The sequence below is a fragment of the Heterodontus francisci genome, chromosome 8 (assembly GCF_036365525.1).
Source record: "Heterodontus francisci isolate sHetFra1 chromosome 8, sHetFra1.hap1, whole genome shotgun sequence".
In the NCBI taxonomy this organism is placed as follows: domain Eukaryota; kingdom Metazoa; phylum Chordata; class Chondrichthyes; order Heterodontiformes; family Heterodontidae; genus Heterodontus; species Heterodontus francisci.
Genome location: NC_090378.1, coordinates 19,463,916 through 19,489,471, shown reverse-complemented (window position 1 = coordinate 19,489,471; position 25,556 = coordinate 19,463,916). Strand labels below are relative to the sequence as shown.

Sequence of the window (25,556 nt, the reverse complement as noted above, 5' to 3'; positions counted from 1 at the left end):
ATTCATACCTTTTACTAACCAATATAAAAAGCAGTTTCTTTAAACTTACTAAGGTAAAGAATACTCCGAGAAGATAATGAAGTGTTTTCATCCAAGCTTGCTCGAGACTCACTACCTAGGGTCTCCTGGCTGTAGTTTAGATGGATGACATTTCACGTTCTGGCTGCCCTTGAGCCACAGTCTCCATCCAACACCAGCAAGGCTGTCAGTCCCCACTTTAATGATGAATGGTAATTGTGTAGTTTATGTTATCCAAATGGATCTTTTACATTGGAGCAACCCACTGGTGTGAGTTTCTACTAGGTTGCCGTTTTCTTTTTCATTATGAAATATTTCCTGTTTTTGCCCAGCCTCGTGGATCAATGCTGACTATGAGGGAAGATTTGTGACCTGTTGTTAGGCCTTCACAGTTCTGCTCTGATTTGACACCTAGATTTGCAAGAATACATTGGGATTAATATTTGGGGCACGATTAATGCAAAGTCTGTGGAGCTTTTAATATTGCAGTTGCTGCTAAGCTTTTTGCAGGGTTGGATCATATTGGGGATGAATCTTATGTTAAATGATGAATATGAAATAGATGAATTTTAAATAAAATACATTGGTGGAGAGATATGGAAAAACATGTGCTGCATTACTTAATCTGCATCTTTATTACATTTGCAGTTCTGTAACTAAATTGCACCAAATCTAGTGCCCTCACCAAAAATCATTAATGATCTTGTTCTCTTCTGCTGGTCTTTTCCGAAATTACACACTACAATTAAGGGTGTAAACCATTTTCTTGGGTGGGCTTCCTCTTTTTATCTTTCCTCACAGCTTTGTCTCCTGAAGCCTTTGATTCCTTGGTGGGTTACATTACCAGGGGTACTGATATCATCTGGTACCTCATCCGAACAGTTGTTTTTCATGACTAGCCCAGACAGCAAAGCCTTGATGTCCCCCTTCCTGCCCTTACAATGTAGGGGAAAGACTTTTGCTGGCCTCCTGACCCAGGCCTCTTTTCTTGGGTGGGATATCGTTGAGCATTCATGGAAGGTTCCCAGCAGGATTCCTGCCATCTGATTTTGGGTGGGATAATGGTTGAAAATCTACGCCCAGATCAGTGGGCCATTTCACCAAGGTGGGGGGGGGGGGGGGGGGTGGCGCGCATGATGGCCAAGCCTGATCCTTAGCCAACATTCAAATGCAGACCACTGGCTAGTGATCAGGAGCAGGGACTCCCTGTCGTTCACGCATACTCTATCTCGACAACTTGCCCTATTTTGAGTCCATTGTGTGTTCACTATATTGATGCATGCTTCCCTGGGTTGCTTAGCTCTTAAACACCAACAGTGTCATGTGGCCAGTTCTTTCATCTGATATATTTTCTTCCCACCAACGTCATAGCTACTTTGCCAGGAATGTGGGAGAGGACTATTACCATAGGAAGTGCTGGAAAAACGTTTAGTGTGACTGGCTGGAAGGTGGGTATTTTAAGAAATTATTTTTTTAAACTAAAAGTGAGTAGCTCATTATGTAACAAGCCATGCACAATCTCTTTCAGCTGGTGTCTGGAGAAATAAAGCTCCTGATTGTACTATATTGTCAGTGTGGTATTAGTATTAATGAGGATAGTGGACTTTGGGTCAAAATAACAGGAGCTTATTTACAGGGTCTTACCTCTAAATTATCTACATGAACACTGAGCAACAGGAGGCTCAGACTTGTGACATCACATCCTATGATGATGCTGAAGGTCTATATACATAACTTGCCCAGCAACAGCTTATATACAATATACTACACAGATCGTTGAGCTTTAGCTCAGTGGGGAACATGCTCGCTGCTGAGTTAGAATGTTTTGGGTTCAATGCCCACTCCAGAGACTTGATCACAAAATCAAGGCTGACATCCCTGTGCAGTACTGAGAGAGTGCTGCACTGTTGGAGGTGCTGTCTTTCAATGAGACGTGAAACCAAGACTTTGTCTGCTGTCTCAGGTGGATGAAAAAGATCCCATGGTGTTATTTTGAAGAAGAGCAGGGGAATACCCCCTGGTGTCCTGGCCAATATTTATCCCTCAATCAACATCACAAAAACAGATTATCTGGTCATTATCACATTGCTGTTTGTGGGACCTTGCTATGCACAAATTGGCTGCCTCATTTCCTACACTGCAACAGTGACTACCCTTCAAAAGTGCTTAATTGGCTGTAAAGCACTTTGGGATATTCTGAGATTGTGAAAGGCACTATATAAATGCAAGTCTTTTATCTTTTAAAAAAAATTAAAATTCAGTTTGGACAGAATGCAGTGGAATCGTCATTTATAGTGTGACTTTTTTTTTCCCCTCTGGCAGCTTGGTTGGTCTATTGGTCCAGAGCACCTGATAAAACATCTTCAGACTGTTCAACAGAACACCATTTATACTTGCTGCACTCCTATTCAGGTAGGAAGGTGCAACTCTAAATCCTTTAACTAACAACTACCTCAGAAAACAATCAGTAGTCAGTGCTTAAACTGGTTAATCCTGGAATATTCCAGCACAGAAGGAGGCCATGTGGCCCTTGTGCCTGTGAATCCGGCTTTTTGAATGAGCTATCCAATTAGTCCCACTCCCTCACTCGTTCCTTATAGCCCTGCAATATGCCCTCCATTAATTATTTATCCAGTTCCCTTTTCAAAGTTAATATTGAATCTGTTTATTTATGCTTGAATGTTTAGCTTTTAGCGACTAAAACACTTTAATATGTGTGATATTATACAGACAGTGGAACCACATACCGTTTAGTTGGAGGGTAGTTCCAATATCAATCAACCGAGAAAACAGCCACAAATATTTGGCATCTTTTTTTCTCTGAAGCCAAATTCTGTCTTCGTTAAAATATTTTATGTTCCATTTTCTTGTTTCTTGGCAGTACTGCCAAGTCTCTCCTTTGTTTTCTTTTAAAAGGTTAGTCAAGTGCCTTGTTATCTTCCAGACCTTGCCCATTGCAGCTTTTGTAAATGGGTGCTCGGCACCTCCCTTTGATAATCCAGCTGAGTTGAGGAGTTTTCCTTGGGAAACAGGAGCCCCGATTGCGAAGTGATCTCCTCCTTTTCCACTGCCTGTTATTACTGGGCTGAACAGTTTTTTGTTTTGTTTGATTTGTTTTTGAATGGTTTGTACCTTTCTTTCCTTTCTTTGGCCTCCTTATCTCGAGAGACAATGGGTAAGCGCCTGGAGGTGGTCAGTGGTGTGTGGAACAGCGCCTGGAGTGGCTATAAAGGCCAATTCTAGAGTGACAGGCTCTTCCACAGGTGCTGCAGAAAAATTTGTTTGTCGGGGATGTTACACAGTTGGCTTTTGTCTTTTTTCCTGCCAACTGCTAAGTCTCTTCGACTCGCCACACTTTAGCCCCGTCTTTATGGCTGCCCGCCAGCTCTGGCGAACGCTGGCAACTGACTCCCACGACTTGTGATCAATGTCACAGGACTTCATGTCGCGTTTGCAGACGACTTTAAAGCGGAGACATGGACGGCCGGTGGGTCTGATACCAGTGGCGAGCTCGCTGTACAATGTGTCTTTGGGGATCCTGCCATCTTCCATGTGGCTCACATGGCCAAGCCATCTCAAGCGCCGCTGACTCAGTAGTGTGTATAAGCTGGGGATGTTGGCCGCCTCGACGACTTCTGTGTTGGAGATACGGTCCTGCCACCTGATGCCAAGTATTCTCCGGAGGCAGCGAAGATGAAATGAATTAAGACGTCGCTCTTGGCTGACATACGTTGTCCAGGCCTCGCTGCCATAGAGCAAGGTACTGAGGACACAGGCTTGATACACTCGGACTTTTGTGTTCCGTGTCAGTGCGCCATTTTCCCACACTCTCTTGGCCAGTCTGGACATAGCAGTGGAAGCCTTTCCCATGCGCTTGTTGATTTCTGCATCTAGAGACAGGTTACTGGTGATAGTTGAGCCTAGGTAGGTGAACACTTGAACCACTTCCAGAGCGTGGTCACCAATATTAATGGATGGAGCATTTCTGACGTCCTGCCTCATGATGTTCGTTTTCTTGAGGTTGATTGTTAGGCCAAATTCATTGCAGGCAGCCGCAAACCTGTTGATGAGACTCTGCAGGCACTCTTCAGTGTGAGATGTTAAAGTAGCACCACTGCAGCAATATTGGTGCATATCATTTTTAACTGACTCCAGATGTAGCTGACCCCAGTGCTTGCTAAGTTCCTTATTTTGATCCCATTCTGTTACTGTTAATTCGCTGACATTTGGAGTTTTCAAAATGCACTCATAGATTTTTTTTTAATTATATTTTTGATGAATTGTATGCAAGTGAAGGAACATTGATCCATTGCATGAGAGGACACTCTTTGTTGGAATATGGATTTTCTTTCTTCCCCTTACTAGCCATCCTTATAGCCTCTGTATGTAAAACTGCTGATTTGTGGGCATCTTCCATTTTTATAGGGTCTGGGTCAACTCTCTGCCCAGAATAATTTCACAAATGGCACTAGAAGCTTGGTGAGGCTGAATACTGGGAGCCAACAGGGGCTGGGCACGTCTTACCTCTTGTTTCAACTGGGTTCAAACCCAGGCTGTGAGGTGAACAAACATTGTGTAGTGTGGGCTTCTCAATTATTCATATTTCTCTTTTTTTCTCTCAAAAGTCTGCAAAAGTGATTGTTCTGTTTGTATATTTGCAGAACTGAGCAGCAACCTGGTAGCTATCAACTTGGAGATCTTGTTGTCCAAACTGATATTTGCCCTTCCTGAGTGTGCAATGGGCACAACCAAATGTGCAATTGTGTGCATTCTTTTTTAAAATTCCTGTCCTGTTCCTACCATCTGCTAAACAGAGGGATGAAACAATGCTTTGGACTCCTCGTGATTTTGCTATTTTCCTGGATTGGCATGTATGTTGCAGCTCTTAACTTGATGGGTCTTCATTCCATGTGAAAATGGAAAGTCCTGGTCTTCAGATCATTCTGAAGCTTCCATTTTGGAAGAAGTGTACAATTTGTAATTTTCTGTGCATGTCTGTCCCAGACTTGGCCTCCATCTTTGTCTTAAGTTATCCAGAAGCTTCATTCAGTACAAACCTTTCATCATCTTAATTTCAGGCTGTTTATAATGCTTTGCTTTCTATCAAATATTAAGTAAGTCACAAACCTGAAATTCAGAGAAGTGGACACTACTGCAAAATAGTCCTTAGTTCACAGCCTGAGTTATCTATCCACCATACACTAAAATGTTCAGCGAGGCATAACATTCCCATACAAGATGCGTTGAAGCTTCCTGTATCAGGCTCTAGCTATGGCAAAATATACTATTAAAAAATCAGCATTTCACTGCAGTACCTGTTACGGCAGTAAATGCTGCTGTGATGAGGATCAACAATGAAATATTCTGTTTGTGAACTAAGATCCCATGACTGCCTAACTCTCTGTATTGCATTTCTAAACTGAGTATATATGGTGAAATGGCAAAAGCCCACTGCTTTTAGCTAGGCTGCAATTGCAGGCGCTGGACATTTTCTGGCGCAACCTGCAATCTATTCCTTTGTGCAGGGACCTTCATATGGGTTTCTGCTTTGAGAGAAGTTAAAAAGTAAGCTTCATTGAACTATTGTTTAAGCTATTATGTTGGTTTATAAAATATTTTCAGTTTATTCTTATCCCTGCATCTTCAAAGTTCCTCTTCTATAAACCAGCCTCCAGATTCCCTCACATCTCCTGAAACTCCACAGGATCATCCCGACCCCATCAAGTGTCATTGTCCTGCACAACACTGTGTCCTCAACTCCCTCCCTGACACTGCAATAGCTGACATCATCTCCGGAGGCGACCATGTGCTCAAACTATCGATAACACTGACACCTCTACCTGAGTGGAATGAGTATTCTGAAGCATCTGGTACATCTTGGAGGCCTTCATCCATAGCTTTCCATACCCGCAGTGTTGGCTCTGGTCATCCCCCTTCCACATGGAGCAGGATTCTGTCCCAGGTTTCTACCCTGCCCTATGAAGAACTGAAACTCAATGAGAGGGAAGGTACCCTCCACCACCTGCCCACCACCTCTCCCCACTGAGATGCTCTCTGAGGATCAATGAAAGGGAAGTGGCTAGAGCTGGGGCAGGGGCTATGGTGGGGGATATGTTACAACAACATTTGTTGTTCTTAATTGGTTCAAACATGCTGTAACCCCCCTCCACCTGTATTAAAAGACATCAGAGGTGATTTTTAATCCCTGCTAAAATGTCAAAATTGTCAGAGTTACAGAACCACCCTGGAGCCGATAGATTGGTGATTTTAACCTGCTTCCCCACTGTCGGTGGTGTCCTTTCTTTACAGATATATGTCAGGTTCTGATGATGTCAGTGGTACCAACTGCAGTTTTAACTCTAGCCTGAGAAGGGAAGTGGCTGCAGCTTTTCCACCTGTCTAATCTGGGACAAAGGGGGATCAGCCCCAGGTGAGACTGGAAAATGTGTGTTTCTTTCCTTTTGTGGGGCCAGGAAGAGCAGATATGATCCTCCTAAGCCCCTCAAGGAAAGCTCAGCCTCTTCTGCTCTGGAACCCTATCTGCCAGCTACCCTGTGCCAGCTGATGACCTCTGGGATGGGGAATTATCAGCTGGAGTTGGCTGGCAGGAATTAATTGAGGCCCAGGCTGATTTCTACAACAGGAGGTAAGCTTGAAACTCACCCCACCCACCTGCCTGTCCAAAACCTGATCAGAGTTAAAATAGCAACCACCGTATTCTCTTTCTGACCGTCAACTTGGCCATGGAAAATTTAAATGGAGATTATTTACCGTTTGTTCAGCTTTCCTTGATTTCTTTCTCCCCTCCTTTCTTGACGGAGGTGGCTTGCACTGGGGAACAGCTCCACCTATGTCGGCAGCTCTGTGTTGCCTTGTCCACGTGATTATTCTTTGTGTGAGAGATGAAACAGTGTATTGTAAGCAGGCCTTTTGGCCATGGAAGTGCATCGGTCTGCTCCTGTCCTTGCCACATATGGGGAGGGTTGGAGAGTAATAGAGAAAGGGAACTTTGGCTCAGGAATCCTGCACGACACCAAGATAGTTGCACTACTGCTGCCTCCTTGGATGGGATTAGCTAACTCAGTCCAGGCCATGGTCAAACCTGGGATCTTTCTGCATTGTATGACACAATGACACACACCATAATGCAGCAATCCAGTGTAACTGACCTCCAAGCTTTGTAACAGTTCTACAGCAAAATATTTAAATAATTTTTACCTAATTTACATTGTGTTTGAATGTTCAATCAGCTTTATCATTTTTAACAATATAGGGTAGTCACTCATAAATCCAATTGGAAATTCAGGACAAACTTCTTTACCCAGAGAGTGGTGGGAATGTGGAACTTGCTAACACATTGAGTAGTTAAGGTGCGTAGCTTATATGCATTTAATGGGAAGCTAGATAAGTATGTGAGGGAGAAAGGAGTAGGAGGTTGTGTTGATAGGGTTAGATGATGAGGGGTGGGAGGATGCTCATTTTGAGCAGAAACGCCTGCATGGACCAATGGGCCGAATGACCTGTTTCTGTGCTGTAAATTCTATATAATCTTTGCACCAAATCTTTTTTGAGCAATTAGAATCTGTAAACCTGGTCCTATTTGGAAATCTGCTAAGCACACCGACTGAAGATCTCCGTTGTCTTCGCAATTGCACAGGAAGCTGTTGCCCAAGGTATTCGGAAGGAGCTTGGCCGCCTGAAGGAGCAGGAATGCTACTTCTTGTCACTATCCCGTGAGCTGGAAGTCAAGCGGAATCGCATGGCAAAGTTTCTCCTCGCTGCCGGGATGAGGCCAATCATCCCTGAAGGCGGATACTTCATGATTGCCAATATTTCTGATCTAAGTAAGTGCTTTTCCTCCTCTTACCCTCCCCCACTTTAAGCACCAAAAAGTGCTCATCATTTATAAACTGAACTCAACATCATTGTTGAGCTTTGGTCAGGTCCCTAGGTCTTGTGCTGGTGCCAGCTGGGACATGTAGCTGGATTTGAAATATTTCCTTCCATTTCTTGAATGATGTATTAAAGTAACAGAAGAGTTTTGTTATAAATGGAAAATTGGATTAGTCCCACCGTATATTCAAATCTGACTTTAGACTCAACAAATTAAAGACTCAGGGCAGAATAAATGGGTCCACAGTTCTGATTTGAAAGAGATCCAAGGGTACATGCTGATGACAGTTTGTCAGCAGGCGGTTGCCTGCTACTTTGCTTTGCCATTGGATTGATCAGAAGCAGTCGTGAGATTGCGAAAGAAATACCCACACCTTTTTCTGTTGCCAAGTGCTGTAAGACATTAAAACAAAAACTGCCAGACTTCAAGTTTTCCAGTCAAAAACTAAATATGCTACATTCACCCATATAAATCAGCAAGGTTCTTGTTAGATCCCTGGTGCAGGCAGACTTGGCAAATTTCAACTGGGGCAGTGGTTGGATGACCTTTTGATCTCTAAGCAAGGGAAAGAGGTCATAATACCTGCCCCTGATGCTTGTCATTTTGTGCACTGGAAAGATGGACACGTGGCTGTTGGGTGGAGAAGTACAGTGTCTGGCTCAGCAGTGATGCCCCCCACATGGTTGAATAGCCTACTGACATTTGCTGCCAAGGGTCACCATGTGAGGAATGAGCACACGGGTGAACCTTCAGAGTGTGTAGAACTGTATTACAGTTAAGTCACCACCCTCAGCTGTGGAGAGTAAAGGCAGGAAGGAAGGAAGGAAGTGGTTATTTTTAGTACATACTCAACTTTTGTTTTTCATTTAGAGTGTTTGAGCTCAGGGATTGTTCAGTCAATGGATGTATTGCTCTGTGTGACATTGAGTCACAAAGACTTGAAAGGTCTTGATCCTTAAGCTAGCTAATGTGGCTAATGATATGATCAATTTCTTCTAATCCTTGAACAACGCTGCCTCTAGATGTGGATCTTTCCAAGATGGAAGGGAATGAGCCTTATGATAACATCTTTGTGAAGTGGATGATTAAAAACAAGGTACTGTCAACTTAGTTTTTATCATGCTATTGAAACTAAAGCTGGGAATTTACCGCCCCCATATGACCCAGGGGGGTGGCGGGGGTCCTATTGAATTGAGTGGGAGGCAGGGAGTGCCATTCCCAACGCTTTCCCGTGCCTGCTGCAATTTTACTGTGGGGCAGCGATGAGAAATGGCCTGCCCATCCCAGGCCAATCAAAGCCCTGAAGTGGCCAATTAACTACCACTTAAAGGTCTCGTCTCACCAGCGGCTAACGGGCGCCTTAGGCTCCAGAACGCTGCCAGGTCCTCCTTGTGGGCTGCCAGGGCCAGGGTGGAGGAGGCCTCCTGATCAGGCACCCTGTGCCCCACCGAGGGCCCACCTAAGGCCCAACTGCCCCCACTCCACAACACTCCCTCCCACCTCCTAACTGACACCTTCCCCCCCCCCCCCCCCCCCCCACACCTCGCCGAGGCCCGGCTGATTGTCCCTGGTGAGGCCCCAAAAATCTAACTTGGTCCCAGAGCCATCGTCCTTCTTGCTTCTGTCTGGTGGCGCTGCTGGGGCTGAGAGCTGTCGGCCTGCTGATTGCTGGCAGCTCCATTAAGCGGGACTTCCTGCCTCAAGGAGGTGGAAGTCCTGCCCAAGGTAAATTAAGGATCTGGGGAGTGTAAAATCCCGATGTGGCTCTCCAGGCCTGGCGGTGGCGGGCTCGCCCCCAACTTTTCGGCCAGTGGGCTGGGCCTCCCGCCCAACGTGAAATTCCAGCCTAAAGTGTTTTCATATTGATTAATGTCAATGTGTACCGTGGTTCTGAGCCTGAAGGTTGTGGGTTCTAATGCCACTCATGAGACTTTAGCATAAAATCTTGGCTCACATTCCAGTGAACTTTACTGAGGGAGCACTCAACTGTTGGAGTTGCCATCGTTTGGGTAGGACATTACAATGAAGCCCTGTCAGCCTTCTCACATAAAAGACACCACGGCGTAAGAACAGGGGAGTTCTCCTAGTGTCCTGGGCAATGTTTAATCCTTAATCAACACCGCTAAAATAGGTTATCTCGTCATTGCTGTTTGTGAGATCTTGCACAAATTGGCTGTCATGTTTGCTTTATTATCACAGTGTCCACATTTCAAACATACATAATTAACTGTGAAACACTTGGAATATCCTAAAGACATGAAGATGCTCTATAAATGCAAATTCCTCTTACTGCACCTCAGCTTTGGAAATTCAAGCCATAGGAATGAGATGAATGATTTGACTTCGATTGTTGCTCCCCTTCCTCTGCCTGGATGGGGTCCGATGGATCATATGAACAGGAGGCCATTCAGCCTGTCAAGTCTGTTCTGTAATTGTCAGGCCATGGCTGATTTGTACTTCATTAATTGCCTTTGGCCCATATCACTTGATACCCTTACTTAACAAAAATCTATCAATCTCAGTCTTGAACATTTCAACTGACCCCAAGCATCCACAGCCTTTTGGGGGAGAGGGTTCTAAATTCCCACTAGCTTTTGTGAGGAAAATGTGGTTCCTGATTTCACTCCTGAAATTGTTCTAATTATAGATCCTTTAGGCCCTAGTATCCTTCTGGTGAATCTGCACCATACCACTTCTAAAGCCAATATATCCTTTCTGAAATGCAATGCGCAAAACTGAATGCTGTTCTCCAGAGGGGTTCTGGCCAAGGCTCTGTATATCTGAAGCATATTTTCTTCCCCTTTTGTATTCTAGTCCTTCTGAGATAAAGGCCAACATTCATTGACTTTCTGATTACTTCTTGTATTTGTCCACTAGCTTTAAGCGATTTATGTACATGGACACCCAAATCTTTATGCTCCTCCAGAGTTCGCAGTTTATCATTATTAAGAACATAATCTGATTTATCTACTTGGATCAATAGTGGATTGCTTCCCACCTCCCCACATTGAACTACTTTAGCCACAGTTTATTATTTAAAATCGATAAACTAAGGTGAAGGACCCAGATCCACAGCAAAGGATGTCACCTGTTTGGAAAAGAGTAAAAAAAAAAATCTGGAGGTAGTGATTAATTATTACCAGATTTAGGTTTAGGAGCAGAAGAATGTATGAGGAAGGAAACAGAAAGTGTCTTTGAAAAGCTGAAAGAAACAAAATATTTCACGGTACATTAAAGGACGGGGCAAGGATCGAGATGCAGTGCTTCAGCCATTGCACAATGGGAAGAATAGAGGATGTGCATAAGAAGGGTATGTAAACTGAAGAAAGTTGATCAACTTGGTGTGGCATCATCAGTAAAAGAGTGGATAGGGTTAGCTGATGAGCTGAGGATGTAACTGATATTTTAAAAAAACAGAATGGGAGAAAGAACAAAGTTTTGGGGAACAGTGAGTTTTTTGGCAAAGCATTCTTGCCAAGTTAAGCACTGGAGATATATCTAAATGAATGAATAACATACCTGCCCATATGCCCTTATTGGGAGTCCTGCACCACTGGTTGAAGATTATAGGGCCGGAATTTTACATTGGGCTGGAGGCCCGCCCACTGGCCAAAACGTCGGGGGCGTGCCCACCTCCGCCGGGCCTGGGAGTCAAGCAGAGATTTTACGTGGCCCAGGCCCTTAATTGGCCTCGGGCGGGACTTCCGCCCCACTGGGGCTGGAAGTCCTGCCTCCAAGAGTTGCTGGCCAATCAGCGGGCCGGCAGCTCTCAGTCCCAGCAGTGCCACCGGCTGCGGTGGCTACTGCATCCAGGGAGAGCAGTAGCAATGGAGGAGGCCCCGGAATCAAGGTAAGTGTCCCCAGCGAAGCCCCACACAATCAGCCGGGCCCCGGCGAGGCATGCGGGGGTTTGGCTGTAGAGGTGTTGGTGGGGGGGGGGGGGGTGGGTGGTGAAAATGTGCTGCTTGTGGGAGCGTCTTGTGCCGTGGTGGGGAGGCCCCTCCGTGGGGCACAGGAGGGCCCCTCTCAACCCGTAAGGAGGCTGCCAGGTTGTACTGGACAGCCTCTTGGGGGTCCTGAACCTGCCACTAGTAATATATCAGCGGCAGCGGAAGGAGGTCTTTAAGTGGCAATTAATTGACCACTTAAGGGCCTTAACTGGCTTGGGGCAGATGGGCTGTTTCATGCTGCCACCGCCACTGGTAAAATTGCAGCAGAGGCAGGAACGCAACGAGAATGGCAGCCTTGCCTGCCACTCAATTTTACAATACCCACCCCCCGGCCTTCAGTCCGCTTATGGGGGGGTGGGGGGCATACAATTCCGGCCTAGCTGTTCAGTCGAAATGACAAAGTTTTCGGTAATGAACTGTGCGTAAACATTGAAGGACCAATAAACCTCAATACTTATTGTAGTTGTGTTGAAAGACCATTTATTGATATAGTTCACTTTTGTCTGAGTTCAACTGGGATGACTGGAAGTGCAGACAGGACCCAAGGTTTCTGAAAATGACTTTTTTTCAGGAAATGACAGTGCATTTTTAAACAGGAAGCTTCTATATACATGGCTAATCCTTAAAATACAGGATTTCAGCTTTTTCCCATTTTGTACATATTTAAAGAAGTGAGAGAATTTGTTCAATCCAATTCATGTACAGAACCTGCATATCAAGAAAGCAGCTGCTTTCCAAATATTGGGTTTACTGCATGCAATTTTTAATAATATTACTTACTGAGCAAAGATATGAAAAAAGCAAAATACTGCGGATGTTGGAAGTCCTGAAATAAAAACAGTAAATGCTGGAAAACACTCTGCAGGTTAGGCGGCACCTGTGGAGAGAAAAACAGAGTTAATGTTTCCACTGCACTACATTTGTGCTCCAAAACTCTGCCTATATCTTATCCCACAAGAAGTCTCACTTGCCCATCACCCTTGTCCACACTCCATTGGCTCCTGATTCTCCCAATGGCTTAAATTTAAAATTCTAATCCTTGTGTTTAAATCCATTCACCGGCCTCACCTCTTCCCCATCTCTGTAATCTCCTCTAGACCTCTCACCACTCCATCCCCCAAATTCTCCATTCTTCTAACTCTGGCCTCTTGTGCATCCCCCCCTCCCCTCCCCTTGCCCCACCATTGACCAGCTGTACCTTTGGCCCCCTTGGACCCACGCTGTGGAATTCTCTTCCTTAACCTCTCCACCTCCACCTCTCCCTTCTAAAACTTTCCTTGAAACCCAACTCTTTAGCCACGCTCCTTATTGCTCCTTCTCTGGCTCAGCGCACATTTTTGTAAAGCACTTTGGAAATTTATTTCAACATTGAAGGTGCTATAGAAATGCAAGTTGTTTCTTTATGTTAAAGGGCACCATCTGTATCAAGAAGTGTTTAACAAATCTTTCTCTTTGTTTATTCACACACAGTAAATCACGACTCACACCTTCACTCAAGTATGATATTATTCACAAGTGCAACCTCTGTGTGTATGGAAAGGTTCATCTGTATCTTTTCAATATTTACATCTTAAAATAACAATTACCGAAACTGTAGTCAACCACTATCTCGCCAAGACCTTTTTTCTGCACAGATATTGTCTCTCGAGATGAGGAATGTGAAGGATGTTAGTTCTAGTGTATTTCTATCAGGCACTCTCATAAATCATTGTTAGACACAGAGTAAAGCTCCGTTGACTATATATCTTAGTCCCTACCTCCAAAGAAGAACACTTATTGCATAATGTGACACTTTACCAATTCTCACACCATCTATCTCTGAATGAGATTGTCATTTTAGTGTCAAATTAGCGTACTAGTTTTGTACTTAAGTAACTAGATTGAGGAGCATGTCCCTTACAGCCAGCAGATGGAGGAGATTTTCACACTGTCCGCTTCAAACCAGAGTCCAACAACAACAGCTTGCATTTATATAGCACCTTTAACGCAGTAAAATGACCAAGGTGCTTCACAGGAGTGTTATGAAACAAAATTTGATACTGAACCACATAGATATCAGGACTTAGTCAAAGAAGATGTAGGTTTTAAGGAGCAACAAAAGACGAGAGGTGGAAACGCAGAAAGGTTTAGGAAGGGAATTCCAGTGTAGGCAGCTGAAAGCACAGCTACCAATGGTGAAGCATAGGAAATTGAGGGTACACAAGAGGCCAGAATTGGACAAGTGCCGAGATCTCAAGTGTTACAGGAAAGGAGGAGGTAACAGAGATAGGGACCTAGTTTCTCATTTACCAATCTAATATCGACCTTTCAGGTCTTCAGACCACAAACTTATTGTGCTATAGATACATTTTCCAATGCAATTCTTATGCTTTTGGAATTATTGGGCTGATAATGTAATCCCAGCAATGGTAGTAGGATGGATGTCTATCGTGTTGTCAGTTGACCTTTCACTGACAACCAATTTTATCTGCAGCACCTGTGGAAGAGTCTGTCACTCTAGAATTGGCCTTTATAGCCACTCCAGGTGCTGCTGAACAAACCACTGACCACCTGAAGGCGCTTACCCATTGTCTCCCGAGACAAGAAGGCCAAAGAAGAAGAAGATGAAGTGCACAATTGATAACATGCTGGTAGTGCTTTGGGGTCAAGGGGCTGTTTATTTGGCACCAGCAGTGCTTCAAAGTTTGTTGGTCACCCTTCAAACCATCTTGCTACTGAGGAAGAGAAATGGCGATGAGCAGGATAGTGAAGGAAATCCACACCCCCAACCACATTTCAAGATGCTGCTTTGGAAGTCCTGCAGTGAGGTTTGCTCTTTTTTGGAGTAGAAGTATGCCCACCGGTGATGTACCAACATCTGTATGGAGCTTGCTGAAAGAATGAATCCCTTCTACTCCGTGCACCAATCCTATATCTCAAGGGCAATTAAGGATGGGCAATAAATGCTGGCCTTGCCAGCAACATGCACATCCTGTGAACAAATTTTTAAAAAGGAGCAGATGTGGGAGAAATTTGCTGTCCTAGGCAAGACAACCTAGGTTTATTTCAGATTTCCAGCATCTGCAGTATTTTGCTTCTATATTAACCAAGGTAATACTGTAAGCTTTGTGGAGAATCGGAGGGGAAATTCACAGCATTCAGGCAACTGTTAACCTGTTTTTCAAATGCACAAGGTGTGCCCATTTCTTTGCAGGGCACACTACACCAATGCATTTAGCATGTGGTCCATTAAGTGTAGGAAATACCAAGTGTGCTGTCAACCTGATTGCTTCATGTTCAGGAAGTTTTAAGATTACTGCTAGGTTAGACACTTAACATACATCTCCATCTTACTTCTCAATTCAGCATTTGTCTTTTTTTTCTATGTAACTTGCAGGAAAAGGCAGTATATAAACAGGTGGCGGTAAATGTATGTATGGGGGAGGAGCTTTGGGGGAATATCTAATCTAAGATACTTGACTCCCTACCAGGAGAAGGCATTCTGAAAAAGCCAGATGTCTCCTCTAATCGTACTGCTAGTACTGTTCTTTGTGTTTTGCTCATTATCTCCCTGTTCACTCACCCCCACACATAACACACTAAAATATCTTCCTATGTCAGTTATGTTTCAAGGATGCCTTCTTTTCGGTTTTTACAATGTGTTCTGTGATCCTCTCGATGCCAAAGAGATGGCTTTATCCTCTGCTGTGCGCCTCACTCTAGTCTGCACCACTCACTCATATATGGACAGCAACCTTCGCCTTGGGGATAGTTAGAGAGTCAGAGCGGACCACTCAATTGCACCATGAAGAATGAATGAGGAGGTGGAGGTACAGGTGGCACTGCACGAAATTCAGCCTGCTGGCTTTTTTTTATTCTTTGAAGGGTTTATGGATGTCACTGGCAAGGCCAGCATTTGTTACCCATCGCTAATTGCCCTTGACAACTGAGTGACTTGAGGGCAGTTAAGAGTCAACCACATTGCTGTGGGTCTGGAATCACATGGATGCCAGACCAGGTAAGGACGGCAGATTTCCTTCCCTAAAGAAAATTAGTGAACCAGATGGGTTTATTTGGCAATTTATGATTGTTTGATGGCACCATTATTGACACTAGCTTTCAATTCCACATTTGTTTAATGAATTAATTGATTTCAAACTCCATCATCTGCCATGATGGGATTTGAACCCATGCCCTCAGGGCATTAGCCTGGGCCTCTAGATTACTAGTTCAATGAAATTACCGCTATGCCACTTTCTCCCCTTGAGCTGGAAAGACTGTTAAAGGGCTCCTTCAGCTGCCAAGTGTAAAAATTCAGACCTCATTGGCCTGGAGGGTTGGCGACAATATACTGGTATGGATTGAGAATTGGTTAACAGACAGAAAACAAAGAGTAGTAATATATGGGTCATTCTCAGGAAGGCAGGTGGTTACTAGTGGGGTACCGCAAGGATCAGTGCTGGGGCCATAGCTGTTCACAATCTATATAAATGATTTGGATGTGGGGACCAAATCTAATATTTCCACCGTCCCCCCTTGAGCTGGAAAGACTTGTTAAAGGGCTCCTTCAGCTTCAATGGTTAATGTCCAAAGGGACCCGGGTGTCCTCGTTCATGAATCACTAAAAGCTATCATGCATGTGCAGCAAGCAATTAGGAAGGCAAATGGTATGTTGGCCTTCATCACAAGGGGTTTTGAGTGCAGGGGTAAAGAAGTTTTGCTGCAATTGTATCGAGCCTTGGTGAGATCACACCTGGAGTATTGTGTACAGTTTTGGTCTCCTCATCGAAGGAAGGATATATTTGCCAAATAGGCAGTGCAATGGAGGTTCACTAGACTAATCCCTGGAATGCAGGATTGTCTTATGAGGGAGATTGAGGAAACTTGACCTGTATTCTCTGGAATTTCAAAGAATGAGAGGTGATCTCATTGAAACTTACAAAATTCTTACAGGGTGTGACAGGGTGGATGTAGATAGGATGCTACTCCTGGCTGATGAGTCTAGAACCAGGGGACATACTCTCAGAATAAGGGGTAGGCCATTTTAGATTGAGATGAGGAGGAATTTCTTCACTCAGACGGTGGTGAATCTTTGGAATTCTCTACCCCAGAGGGCTGTGGAAGCTCAATCATTGGGCATGGTCAAGACAGAAATCGATAGATATCTGGATACTAATGACATCAAGGGATAAGGGGATAACTTGGGAAAGTGTCGTTGAGGTAGATGATCAGCCATGATCTAATTGGATGGCAGAGCAGGCTCGACGGGCTGAATGGCCTTCCCCTGCTTCGAGGTTCCCATGTAGTTTGAAGACTTAGCAAGGATTTCATGCAGTCATTATCAGAATGCTAAGCAGCTTTCAAAGTTTATGAACATCCACAAAACCACACCCATGTGACCTCCCTCCCTCCACCCAGTCCCCATCCATCAGACTGAGCATCACACCACCATAGAGAGCATGGACCATCAACAGCAAAGACTCCTTCCTAAGTTCAGAATAAATGCTGAGGCTGTATAGATCATGAGCTTTACAACATTCTAGGTGGCAATCTTAACTGGCTTGCTCGACAGAAATTGGTCAGACGGGCAGTTAAGATCACCCATGGGATGTTCCCACAGGTTCGGACTTTAACTCACTCTTCTGAACAGGTAGGAAAGACACCCCAGAGAAACCAGTGGGGTCCTTCTTTGAATATGCATATAGGACTCTAATGATGTCATCGGGACCCAGCTGCTATTTCAACCAGAGCCTTGCGTGGTGAAGGCATTGTGGCTTTCTTGCTTGGCCAAACTAGCAGGAAGAGGAGCTATGGTCAGAGGAGGCCCAAGAATGTAGTTTTATTTTTTACTTTCCTTTTGTGCCCCACCATCTTTCGCCAATGTATTGAGCACATGTGAAGATGACTGTTTTACATTGCATGGTGCTGATGTTTAAGTAAATAGTTGTTATTGGTGTCTCCTTTAAAACCCTTGTTGAGTGAATGATTTTGCAAACAGTTCTTACTCATGCTCAAGGCCCCATTCTGCTATTGAAGTTCTTTGACCTGCTCGATGGCAATGTCCCTATGCATGCACAACTATTAAAGGCACAGGAGATTATTATTTCCTACATTGCAACCATGACTACATTTCAGAAGTACTTAATTGGCTGTAAAGCTCTTTGGGACATCCTGAGATCATGAAAGGCACTTTGGAAATGCAAGTCTTCTATTTATTTTAATATCATTCGCGGGATGTGGGTGATGCTGGCAAGACTACATTTATTGTCCATCCCTAGATGCTCTAAGGACATTAATCATGTAGTGTTGGACTGGAGTTGGGTAGGGTAGTAGGTTTCCCTCCCTAAAGAATTTCCTTTATTGTTCGTTTGGGGGATATGGGCATCACTGGCTATGCCAGCATTTATTGCCCATCCCTAATTGCCCTTGAGAAGGTAGTAGTGAGCTGCCTTCTTCAACTGCTGCAGTCCTTGGGGTGTAGGTTCACCAACAGTGCTGTTAGGAAGGGAGTTCCAGGATTTTGACCCAGCAACAGTGAAGGAACGGTGATATAGTTCCAAGTCAGGATGGTATGTGGCTTGGAGGGCAGCTTGCAGGTGGTGGTGTTCCCATGCATCTGCTGCCCTTGTCCTTCTAGGTGGTAGAGGTCATGGGTTTGGAAGGTGCTGTCTAAGGAGCTTTGGTGTGTTGCTGCAGTGCATCTTGTCGATGGTACACACTGCTGCCACTGTGCGTCAGTGGTGGAGGGAGTGAATGTTTGTGAATGGGGTGCCAATCAAGTGGGCTGCTTTGTCCAGGATGGTGTTGAGCTCCTTGAGTGTTGCTGGAGCTGCACCCATCCAGGCAAGTGGAGAGTATTCCATCACACTCCTGACTTGTGCCTTGTCGATGGTGGACAGGCATTGGGGAGTCAGGAGGTGAGTTACTCATCGCAAGGTTCCCAGCCTCTGACCTGCTCTTGTAGCCACGGCATTTATGTGGCTGGTCCAGTTCAGTTTCTGATCAATGGTGACCCCCAGGATGTGATACGGGGGATTCAGTGATGGTATTGCCATTGAACATCAAGGGGAGACAGTTAGATTCTGTCTTGTTTGAGATGGTCATTGCCTGCCACTTGTGTGGCGCGAATGTTACTTGCCACTTATCAGCCAAGCCTGGATGTTGTCCAGGTCTTGCTGCATCTGTAGGATGCTTCAGTATCTGAGGAGTCGCGCATGGCGCTGAACATTGTGCAATCATCAGTGAATAACCCCACTTCTGACCTTATGATGGAGGGAAGGTCATTGATGAAGCAGCTGAAGATGGTTGGGCCTAGAACACATTATTAACCCTGTTATTATCAAATCATTCATAATATTTTACCACATTAAAGGTGCTATATAAATGCAAGTATGTTAATTTATCTGGTTAACAACCCACAAATTACCAAATTTTACTGAATTCAATTTCCCAATTTTCCATGGTGGCATTTGAACTCCATGGACAGGATTTTACCTTTTGGGTTGGGACCCTGGCGTCGATGTCCAAGGTGGGTCACGACCCCACACTGTGTGGGGAAACTGTCACCTTGCAGTGATTTTTCCTGAATTGGCCAATTAGTCACCAGAGTACAGGCTCACCATCCAATTAAGGATGGTGGTGGGCCCTCAAAGTTGGATGGCCAAATTAAATAAATGACTTCAGCAGCCGGGCCAACATTGTGGAGGGGGAATCCCTCCACAGGGCGGCCTGTGGCCGCAGCTGAGACCAGGCAGGTTGGGTGGCTGCCTCCAGGCAGCTGGCCTAGTCCCCGATGCCTCGGGGGGCCTAGAGACTGGCTGGAAAATTCCTGTTGGCCTCTGACAATAGACCTTAATAGGCCATTAAGTATCAACCAATGGCCGCCGATCCTGCCTCTGCCAAAAAGGCCTGTGGCGGTGGGGGTGGGAGTGGGGGTGGTGGTGGGGGAGGTGGGATGGTGCCGACAAACCACCGTGCCAGCTTGTGGCGCCAATTTTAACGCTTGCCTGCATGTTCACCTCCATCAGGGCCTGAAAATCCTGTCCCCCAATGTCTGGATTGCTAGTCCAGTACTACGAGACTAGAGATTATAATAATGTTGGATATCTTTGGGTAGTGTTGCAAGACATTCCTCTTCCCTTTTATTTTGATGGATTGGAATTTGCTTTAAACATCCTGATGGTTTGTTTCATCAAGACCCTAGTAGCTGTTTCCACTTTATTATATCTCCATTTTGCCCAGGAATGTTTCAAAAGAGTCATGAGCCAAGGCTCCTATGTTTAGCCCTGGTTCACTACCAGTCTACCTGGCTCAGAAAGAAGTCTCGTCATCGATTGCCATAAAATAAGGCTTTCATGGCATGCTCCCTGTGCAGTAAGCATTAACATGCAGTGTAATGGAGTGGACCTGGATTCTGTTGATGACTGGAGTGGCATAGGGAATAAGGCACATGTATGGCCAGATTTGTCATCAGTAACGTTCTAGGCATTGGGAATCAGTTCGATGAGAAATGTCGTTGAGTAAAGATGATCTCAGGTATAAACACCTTTTGCCTTGAATGGCTTCTCTGACCCTCTAGAAGAACTGCAAATACAATGTTATACCCAGTGGATAACCCGTAGCTGTGATCAAGGCTTTTAAAAAAAAAACTGAGCGAGTATTGACGCCACTGTCAGCAAATGAGTTGGAGGCAAGGTGAAACTCAGAGCAAACAAAATCTGTTCAAACAGTCTCTATGAACTACAGTACAAATAACTCCTGACCGAACCTGCAGCACAGTCTCCCAATTAAAAGCGGGTTTATTTCTCCAGCAAAATACAGTGCACAGAGGGCCGTTACATGATGCAAATTATGTGCGTAAAATCAATCCCAGTCACTTACAGCACTGCGGTCTCTAGGTGTGATTGGCACAGGAATTAATCAAATATCTCAGTTCTGTGTGGGATTTGTGATGTCACTATATTGATCCAACACTGATGCTTGTTTCCAATTATTTAATTTAAATCAGGATTTTTTTCTCACTTTAATTTTTTTGTGTCATTCTCATATCTCTCTCTTTCATTTCCCTTTCCTTTTATTTACTCAAGGCCACTCCCCTCATTCTTTCTTTCACTTTCCTTCATCTCTCATTTTTCCTTGATTTTTACTTTCCCTTCCCTCTTTCCCTTTTTATTTCTCTTTTACTCTCTTCTCACAAACACCAAGATTGGACATGCAATTTCTCGCTTAAAATCTTCTGAGTGTATGTTATTTTCTACAGCTGATCTTGACTGCATTAGGTTTTTGAGATAAATCATGTTCTCGTTTTGTATTGCACATGGAGTTGTATCTTCAGGGTATTTTGTATTTGGAAAAAAGAAGCTAGGTAGACCAGTAATACAGAGAAAAAGTTTGAAGACTTATGTCCATGGCCTTGCAGACTGAAGGAGGTAAGGTATATTAGAAAGCTGAGCCCAATATGAGACGCATTACTGAGCAACTGAGCATTTGAGTTCAATGACTATATACTGTGTGTAATAAATTATTTATTAACTATACCAAGAAAAGAATCCACATAAAAGCATCTTTTTGCAAAGTTCTTCTCTTGCTACAAACTAAAGCAGTTTATTCAACCTTGCTGAAATTAGGCAGATAAGTGCTTATGCTTTCGATGAAAATACTGTAGAATTGGTTTGAATGCAAGAGTTTCTTTGTAGTACAGGCAGAGGAACTGGGAGATGCAAAACCGGGACGTGACAGCACCACCACTAATGGAAAGGTGTAATTACAATGTGACATGTTTACATAGGCACTCTTATAAATATGCATACACAAGGAAGAAGGGAATAGGGAGGTATGGGAGAAGAGTGGGAAAGGTATTTAGAATGGGAGGAGGTTCGTGTAGGGTATAAACACGAGTATAGATCAGTTAAGTGGAAGAGCCTGTTCTGTGCTGTAGACTCCATGTAATACGGACATAGAAAAAGACAATGGAAGAAAAGTTGATAGGAAATACTCACAGGCTTGAGATTTTAAATATATTATAGTTTTTTTTCCTTACCATTGTAATAGGTTGCTTTTGGGCTGATTAAACTGTTTACCTGTGGTGATCATGTACAATAGTTACCTGAAACTAAACGTTGATTTGTGCTTATGCCTGTAGACTACACTAGAGTTTGCAAGTTAGAACCTTCATTTTCTTTCAGCGACTGGCAGCTATTCCTGTGACCTCATTTGTCAGTGACCAGGCCAAGAGCCACTTTGAGAAGTACATTCGCTTCTGCTTTATCAAGGTTAGTCTACTGGTTTAAACATTTGGAGTGGTGGCAGGGCCTATTTACCAACCCCACTGCTGAGAATTCATGAAGCACAAACTAAAAGCATGTATTTGCACATCTCCAGTTTGTGCATTATATAAATTCTTTCTGTTCCCTCTTTTTTTTTAACAGCAAGACAGTACGTTGGATTCAGCAGAGACCATTCTAAGGAACTGGAAATGAAAGCCCTTGCTTCACTGAAGGAGCAATATTCTATCAATGTGTATTGGCCTCAGATTTCTTTTTGAGTAAAACAAGTAGTCTTCAACTCTTTGTTTCCTCAAAGCACTGAATAAACATGTCAAAAATGATAGGAACTGGCACCCTGCTAAATATCATTTGGGCTTTGAATGTTCACCTGTTAGTGATTTGAGATTGGTGTGATTCCTCAGTACAGTAGAACATATCCGTGCTGAAATCCATATCGTACATACCTGGCAATCATCATGATTTGTCTCCATGCAGTGGAAAGTGTTAAAATAAAAGTAGATTTCCCGAGTTCTCATCCAGAGTGAGGTACTTCACATGCTTTATCAAATTGTGTTTCCGCCACTCTGAACTTGATGTTCAAATCAACAGTACTGCTCGCCACAGCAAAGGAGTTGGAAAATCTACCCTATAATGTTTGTTTTTACTCACATTGGAGCATATTCCTTGAAAATGCAGCAGCAAAGCAAGGAACTGAAGATAAAATTATTCACTCCACGTGAGCTGCAAACATTTTGGGTGAGATACTGCATTTTCTGGTTACCAGTGAGAAACATTTCATTCTCCAGAATTCAAGATTCTAAATGCTGCAGGCATTCATTTATAAAAATTACTTTTCAGAATTTTTCGTTTTAAATCAAACCCTGGCTTGCAAGATTTTACTGACAAATATATTCAAAATGTAGCATGCACTACATGGGGAAAATGAAAGGTGGGCTTTGACTATTAACTTGGGTTTCTTGGTCATTGTATCCAGTTATCAATGATGCAGTTTTGAATATATTGACATGTCTAAACTGCATGTCTAAACACTACATTTCTCTTCAAGTCAGCCTTGCATCCTCCAATCACCATAGACTTCATCAGTTCATCCAAAACTCGGCTGCTCGAGTCTTATCTAACACCAAATCCTGCTTTGCCATCAATCCTGTCCTTGCTGATATATGTTGGCTCCCTCACATCTCCCTATCTCTATAACCTCTAATGCTGCAACCCTCCACTACCCTGAACTCACCATTCCTCTGACTTTGCCTTCTTATGCATCTTCGTTCCCCCCCCCCCCCCCCCCCCCCCACACTTTTCATCCACCATTGGCAGCTATATTTTCAGCCACCTAGTATCTTTGCTCTAGAATTCATTCCCTATAATCCTCTGCCTTTCCACAGACATCTCCTTTAAGATCCTCTATGTCAAAAAGGTGTTTAAAAAAAAACTGTGAAGCACCGTGAGACATTTTCCTAAGTTAAAGGCACTATATAAATACAAGTTATTGTTGTGGTGTACAAGGTGGGCATACATTATAATTTAGTGCATTCAGTAGTGTTAAATGGAATATGCTACATGAATGATGCACTGTTTCTCTCATGTTAAATTCAACTGATGGATCAGGTCAAAGCTCTGCAGTCCTCCCATATCCAGTCATTATGGTGGTAGACAATTAAATAAATAACAGGAAGAGGAGGCTCCATAAGAACCTAGCATAAGAAATAGAGCAGGAGTAGACTGTATGGCCCATTGAGCCTGCTCCACCATTGAGTACTATCATGGCTAACTTCCTTCATTAACTCCACTTTTTCGCTCGCTTCCTATATCCCTGAGAGATCAAAAACCTGTCTTATCTCAGCCTTGAATATACTCAACAATGGAGCATCCACTGCCCTCTGGGGTAGAGAATTCCAAAGATTCATAACCCTCTGAAAATAATTTCTGCTCATCTCAATCCGAATTGAGTGACCACTAGTTCTGAGGTTCTGCCCCCCCTGTTCTAGATTCCCCAGCCAGGGGAAACAACCTCTCAATTTTTTTTTTATTCATTCATGGGACATGGGCATCGCTGGCTAGGACAGCATTTGTTACCCATCCCTAATTGCCCTTGAACTGAGTGGCTTGCTAGGCCATTTCATAGGGCATTTAAGAGGCAACAACATTCCTGTGAGTCTGGAGTCATATGTAGGCCAGACCAAGTGAGGATGGCAGATTTCCTTCCCTGAAGGACATTAGTGAACCAGATGGGTTTTTACAACAATTGACAATGGTTTCTTGGATGCCATTAGACATGCTTTTTAACTCCAGATTTGTTAATTGAGTTCAAATTTCACCATCTGCCTTGGTGGGATTTGAACCCATGTCCCCAGAGCATTAGCCTGGGGGTCTGGATTGCTAGTCCAGTGACACTACCACTACACCACAGCCTCCCCCTAAATATCTACTCTGTCAAGTCCCTTCAGAATCTTGTATGTTTCAATGTGATCACCTCTCATTCTTCTAAACTCCAAAGAGTATAGGCCTGATTTCAATTTCAGCCTGTCATCATTCGACAACCCTCTCATCCAGGAACCAATCTAGTGCATGAATACCCCATCCAAATGATGGTAGGGCCGAACATGTGAGTACAAGAGACAAGACAGAGGCATTCACCCAGCTGCAGTCAGAAGTGGTGACTCAATGATCCATCTTGGCCTCTTCCTGAGGCTGCCACCATCATAGAAGCCAGTATTCAGCCAATTCAATTCACTCTACATGATATCAAGAAATAGCTAAGTGCACTAGGTACAGCAAAGGCTATGGGCCCCGACAACATCTGGCTGTAGACTTGTGCTCTGGAATCAGCTGCGGCCATAGCCAGCTACAACACTGGCATCTACCCGACAATGTGGAAAATTGCCCAGCTCTGTCCTATCTGCAAAAAGCAGGAAAAATCCAATCCAGCCAATTACTGCCCCATCGGTCTACTCTCAATCATCAGCAAAGTGATGGAAGGTGTTGTCGACGATACCTGTCAAGTGGCACTGACTCACCAATAGCCTGCTCACTGATGCTCAGTCTGGGTTCCGCCAAGACCACTCAGCTCCGGAGCTCATTACAGCCTTGGTCCAAACATGGATAAAGGAGAGGGCAGGTGCGACTAACTACCCTTGACATCAAGGCAGCATTTGATTGAGTGTGGTATTAAGGGGCCCCAACAAAATTGAAGTCAATGGGAATAGGGAAAAACTCCCTACTGGTTGCAGTCATACCTAGCACAAAAGAAGATGGTTGTGGGTGTTGGCAGCCAATCATCTCAGCCCCAGAACATCACTGCAGGAGTTCCTCCGGGTAGTGTCCTGGGCCCAACTATCTTCAGCTGCGTCATCAATGACGTTCCCTCCATCATCAGGTCAGAAGTAGGGATGTTTGCTGATGATTGCACAGTGTTCAGTTCCATTCGCAACT

The 25,556-nt window shown here is 44.1% G+C and overlaps 1 protein-coding gene across 1 annotated transcript in view; it reads left to right on the top strand.

The window, feature by feature from the left end:
* Nucleotides 1-22,447, top strand: part of kyat3.1 (kynurenine aminotransferase 3, tandem duplicate 1) — a 54,149-nt gene extending 31,702 nt beyond the window's left edge. Inside the window, exons 9-14 of the mRNA XM_068036720.1 lie at nucleotides 1,390-1,466; nucleotides 2,341-2,430; nucleotides 7,676-7,862; nucleotides 8,935-9,008; nucleotides 22,026-22,112; nucleotides 22,269-22,447. Of these exons, the coding sequence (XP_067892821.1) occupies nucleotides 1,390-1,466; nucleotides 2,341-2,430; nucleotides 7,676-7,862; nucleotides 8,935-9,008; nucleotides 22,026-22,112; nucleotides 22,269-22,319 (566 nt within the window). The 3' untranslated portion in view covers nucleotides 22,320-22,447. The remainder of the gene's footprint in view (nucleotides 1-1,389; nucleotides 1,467-2,340; nucleotides 2,431-7,675; nucleotides 7,863-8,934; nucleotides 9,009-22,025; nucleotides 22,113-22,268) is intronic.
* The last annotated feature ends 3,109 nt before the right edge of the window (nucleotides 22,448-25,556 follow it).